Source organism: Sitodiplosis mosellana, unplaced genomic scaffold (genome assembly GCF_009176505.1).
Source record: "Sitodiplosis mosellana isolate CC-2019 unplaced genomic scaffold, AAFC_SMos_1.0 Smas_scaffold_3658, whole genome shotgun sequence".
Taxonomy (NCBI): Eukaryota; Metazoa; Arthropoda; class Insecta; order Diptera; family Cecidomyiidae; genus Sitodiplosis; species Sitodiplosis mosellana.
The window spans coordinates 2,534-7,153 of NW_022598900.1; the positions used below are offsets into that span (position 1 = coordinate 2,534).

Consider the following 4,620-nt stretch of genomic DNA (forward strand, 5'->3'; position numbering starts at 1 on the left):
GCACTTAGACCGGCGTTGGAAAGGTGGCGAGGAGGAGCTTCTCCTTGACACCTCAGACCACCCCTGGGTACCCCCTTCGTAAGATATGGGTATAGATTTAGGCATGGAGGATTGGTGTTTCCAACTACTTGGGCCAAGACCTTTCCAACGGTACCTAACATGCCGAGGCCCAAATCGTGTCCTGAGAAAATAGCATACTTACTGTATACAGTCTGTCTAGTTATAGACGATAAGGGAAAACGATGTTCAAATTTGAATATATTTAAATAGGCTTTTTGGTGTGGTCAGATGCGACTCTAACCTCGGTCGCAAACTGCATTTGACAGATGTAAAGTCACATTGGTGCTCTTATTTTAATTGAAAACATGAATTCGGAATACTATACTAAACGTTTTGAAGCAGTTTTCCTGCATTTGCATCCACGCGGGCCAAAATTATCGCTTACAGCGACCGCCAGATACATTAAAAAGACGGTGCCATTCGTCCAGCGTTGGGTAGATCAATATAAACGTGAAAAAAATGTGAACGACCAGCCAAACATTAAGCCCAACCGAGCATCCACGCCGAAGCAAGATCAGCGTATTGCTAAGGTTTTCGATCAAAACCCAGGTTTGTCGTTGCGTCAGGGGGTACAACGACTACGTCGATCAAATATCAACGTTTCAAGAGAGACACTGCGAAAGAGATTAGGTAAAATGTCGTTGTGGTGTATCGGTAATGAAAAGATGCGAGTGAATTGAATGCTATGACAAGAATGAATGCTCTTTATTGAATTACTTATAGCTAAACATGCGAATGTAGAAATGTCAAAGTGAACCATTTCAATGAGTCAATCGTTTCATACGTGCAACTATGAACTGTCAACTTTATTCATATTCAACATCTCCCTTCTCAAGATAGTTGCACGGAATTCATACTTTTCATTTGTTATTTACATTGTTTTAGATTGATGATCTTATTTACATGTTTGGAATACTAAAGTGTAAAATAAAAAGGTATAGAATTTGTAATATGTTTTGAATGAATACGATTCGATTGAAATGTGATAACATTTATGTGCAAAGCTTGTATCGAAGAAGCTAGCGATTCCGATTCGGTTGCAATTGTTTTGTGATTTGTTCAGCTGCCTTCTTCGAACAGGCTCGTTGCGGTTGCCGCACTTGCGGCTCAGGTATGGGCATGGGAAAGCCATCGATCAGTGTGTTATCAGCCATAGTGACTGAATCATTTGAACTATTCGCTGTGTCGAACGACTCCTCTCCCCCACCAGATGCTTCATGCTCGTTTTCAGAGGTCTCTTCATCTTCGCTGGATGCTCCAGTTTGTTCATCATCTACGATATCAGTCGGCTCGACTTCATCGTTTTGCTCTAACGTTGCACTTGTTTCCGATGCACCATCATCATTCACTGCTCCGCGGATTTGATTTAAGTGACGTTTGATGTCACGATTTTCTCGTATGAGCAAACAAGTGTAATTGCGAGGACCGATCTTGTGCTTAACAATTGCTGGTGACCAACTAGGTTTATTTGGATTCTTGTAATTTCGGACATAAACTTGCTGTCCCTTTGAAAATTCGACGTTACGTTTGCCTTTGTAATTCTTTATTGCCGTTTGATTTTTTTGTATGATGGTTTCACGAATAAGCGGTGGTTTCATCAAACTAAATCGCGATTTCGCTTCTCTACCAAACATTATTTTCGAAGGTGATTGATTTGTCGTACAGTGTTTAGTGATGCGATAGTCGAATAAAAATTTGTTCAGTACTTCATCCATATCGATGTTCTTGTGCTTGTTAATATTCGCAACAATCGACTTTTTGAGCGTTTTGACAAAATTTTCAGCTTGGCCATTAGTGGACGGATTGCCCGGTGCTGTGAAAATGTGATTTATGCCATTTTGTTTGACGAACTCTTGAAATTCGGCAGAAGTGAATTGCCTTCCGTTATCGCTGACAATGATGTCAACTAAACCATAACGGCAGAATGTTTCCCTCAACTTGGCGATCACAAAAGCTGATGTGATGTCTTTCGTTTTAAACACTTCGACCCATTTAGAAAAAGAATCAATCACAATGAATAACATGAATCCCTTAATTGGACCTGCAAAATCGATATGAATTCTTTTCCAAGCAGAATCTGTTGGAGTCCATGGAATTAGTGAACTCTTCTCTGGATTTGGTTGTGTCAATTGACACGGTTCACATGACTTAATCATGAATTCAATGTCTTTATCGATATTCGGCCAATAGACGTATGAGCGCGCGAGTGACTTTGTTTTCACAATTCCCAAGTGAGACATGTGAAGAGCTTCCAAGACAGCTTTTTGTAATTTACTTGGAATTACCGTGCGATATCCCCAAAGAACACATCCACTTTCAACTGATAGCTCAAGTGCCTTTGATCGATATGCTTTAAAGTCATCGCCTTGCAAATTATTGAGTGTGCCATTCTGAACGGAATCCATTATTTTCGAAAGAATTGGATCACGGCGTGTATGCAACGCAATAGTTTTGTAATCAATTTGTGTGATGTTGACAAAACCGACATAATTTATGTATGAAGCCTCTTCATGGATTGTGGTGGTTTCGAATTGTCGCAAACGTGACAAGCTGTCAGACGTATTAAGTGCGCCCTTGACATACTCAATAGAGTAATTGAAACCTGAAAGAAGAAGAGCCCATCTCTGAATTCGAGCGGCTGCCATCACTGGAATACCTTTATTCTCTCCAAATATTGTGACTAATGGTTTATGGTCCGTTCGAAGAATAAATTTATTGCCTAACAAGTATTGACGCAATTTCGTCACACTAAAAATAATAGCAAGTGCTTCTTTTTCAAACGTACTATAATTCTTCTCGGCGTTATTTAATGCACGTGAGACAAATGCAACCGGTCTATCAGATCCATCTTCAAATATGTGAGATAAACGACCTGCGACAGCAGTACCACATGCGTCTGTCGTAAGAATTATTGGCTTATTTGCATCAAAATGAGCTAAAATGGTATCTGAACAAATTTCCTTCTTCATCGATTCGAATGCTTCTTGACAAGTTCTTGTCCAAACGTAATCAACATCCTTTTTTAGCAAATCATATAGTGGTATCATACGCTGAGCAAAATTCGGAATAAATTTCGAATGATGATTAACCATGCCGATGAATGCTCGTAGTTCAGAAACGTTTGTGGGTTGCGGCGAATCAATGACACTTTTTGTCCTTTCTTGATTCTTACTAAGGCCATTTTTATCCACATCAAAACCTAAGTATGAGATTTTGCTCTGAAAGAATTTGCATTTACCGACGTTCAGTCGTAGACCAGCTTCTTGAAGTTTAGTCAGCACTTTCCGTAGCGTGCTCAAATGACCAGCAAAATTATTTCCTGTGACTACTATATCATCTTGAAAACAAAAAACATTGGCAAACTGAGAAAGAAGCGACTCCATTGTCTTTTGAAAAATTGAAGCGGCTATCTTCACGCCAAATGGAAGTCTTTTCATGCGAAACAATCCTTTATGTGTGCTGAGAGTGCACAACTTTTGCGCATCATCATCCAGAACAAGTTGATTGTAGGCGCCAGATAAATCGAGTTTGGTGAACAATTGTCCTCCTTGCATTGAAGCGAAGATTTCCTCAATACGCGGTAGTGGATACCGAAAGTCTTTAAGGAATCGATTTATCGTTGACTTATAATCGCCACATATTCTGATTTCACCATCAGATTTTGGAATGGGTACAATTGGCGTACCCCAATCTGAGTCATTTACAGGTGTGATGATGTCTTGTTCGACTAACTGTTGTAACTGTTGCTCAATTTTCTCACGAAATGCCATCGGTATGGGTCTGGCCTTACAAAAAATTGGCGTGGCATCATTGATTAATGGAAGCTTGATAACAGTTGTGTTGCATTTCCCTAAACCACTTTTGAAAATTTCAGAAAAATCACTTTTGATTTGCGAGATGATCTCATCGTATGAATCTACAAAATTTACAGAATTGTTCGATTGCACTAGATCAAATTCAAATTTTCTCAAGAAATCACGGCCTATTAACGTTGGTCTATAATAATTGGTCACAACAATTCTTCCACACTCGATCCGTCCATGCAAATTAACACAAGCTTTGAACTCACCCAAAATATTTAATTGGTCACCTCCGTAGCCCGTGAATGGTTCTGTGCATGGTCGCAATATGCTTCGATCGAACAGTGAATTGAAGACCTGGATAGACATGAGAGAGCACGGAGCACCGGTATCACAGTCACATGTGTGGTCAATCCCATTAATGCCAACCGTTAGCCTGTACGGCAAATCCGCTCCGTTCCCGATCGAATACACGTGTTTCTTGCTTTCATCGAAATCACCAACTTCTCCGTGGTTAATGCTGTATACGGAATTCAAAAAATTATTAGCATCACGATAATTGTAATCATTTTGAATATATTGAATGGAATTATTGTTTTTCTTAGCCTTGTTGGAGCAAATATTCGCTAAATGCCCAATAACCCCACATTTATGGCAAGCCTTGTCCTTGAAACGACATTGATTCGATGCATGATTTTTGCGTCCACAGTGTGTACACTTCCCGTTATTTGCCTTTGTCCCGTTGCTGTTGTTGTTGTTG

The 4,620-nt window shown here is 39.8% G+C and overlaps 1 protein-coding gene across 1 annotated transcript; it reads right to left on the reverse strand.

Annotated features, from left to right (window-relative positions):
- Nucleotides 1–1,079: 1,079 nt before the first annotated feature.
- LOC129571909 (uncharacterized protein K02A2.6-like) lies at nt 1,080–4,380 on the reverse strand (the record flags this gene model as incomplete). The annotated part of the gene is made up of 2 exons (XM_055451781.1): nt 1,080–3,976; nt 4,130–4,380. Coding segments are annotated over 2 exons (3,148 nt in total), but the record flags the coding sequence as incomplete, so codon positions are not given.
- Nucleotides 4,381–4,620: the final 240 nt, after the last annotated feature.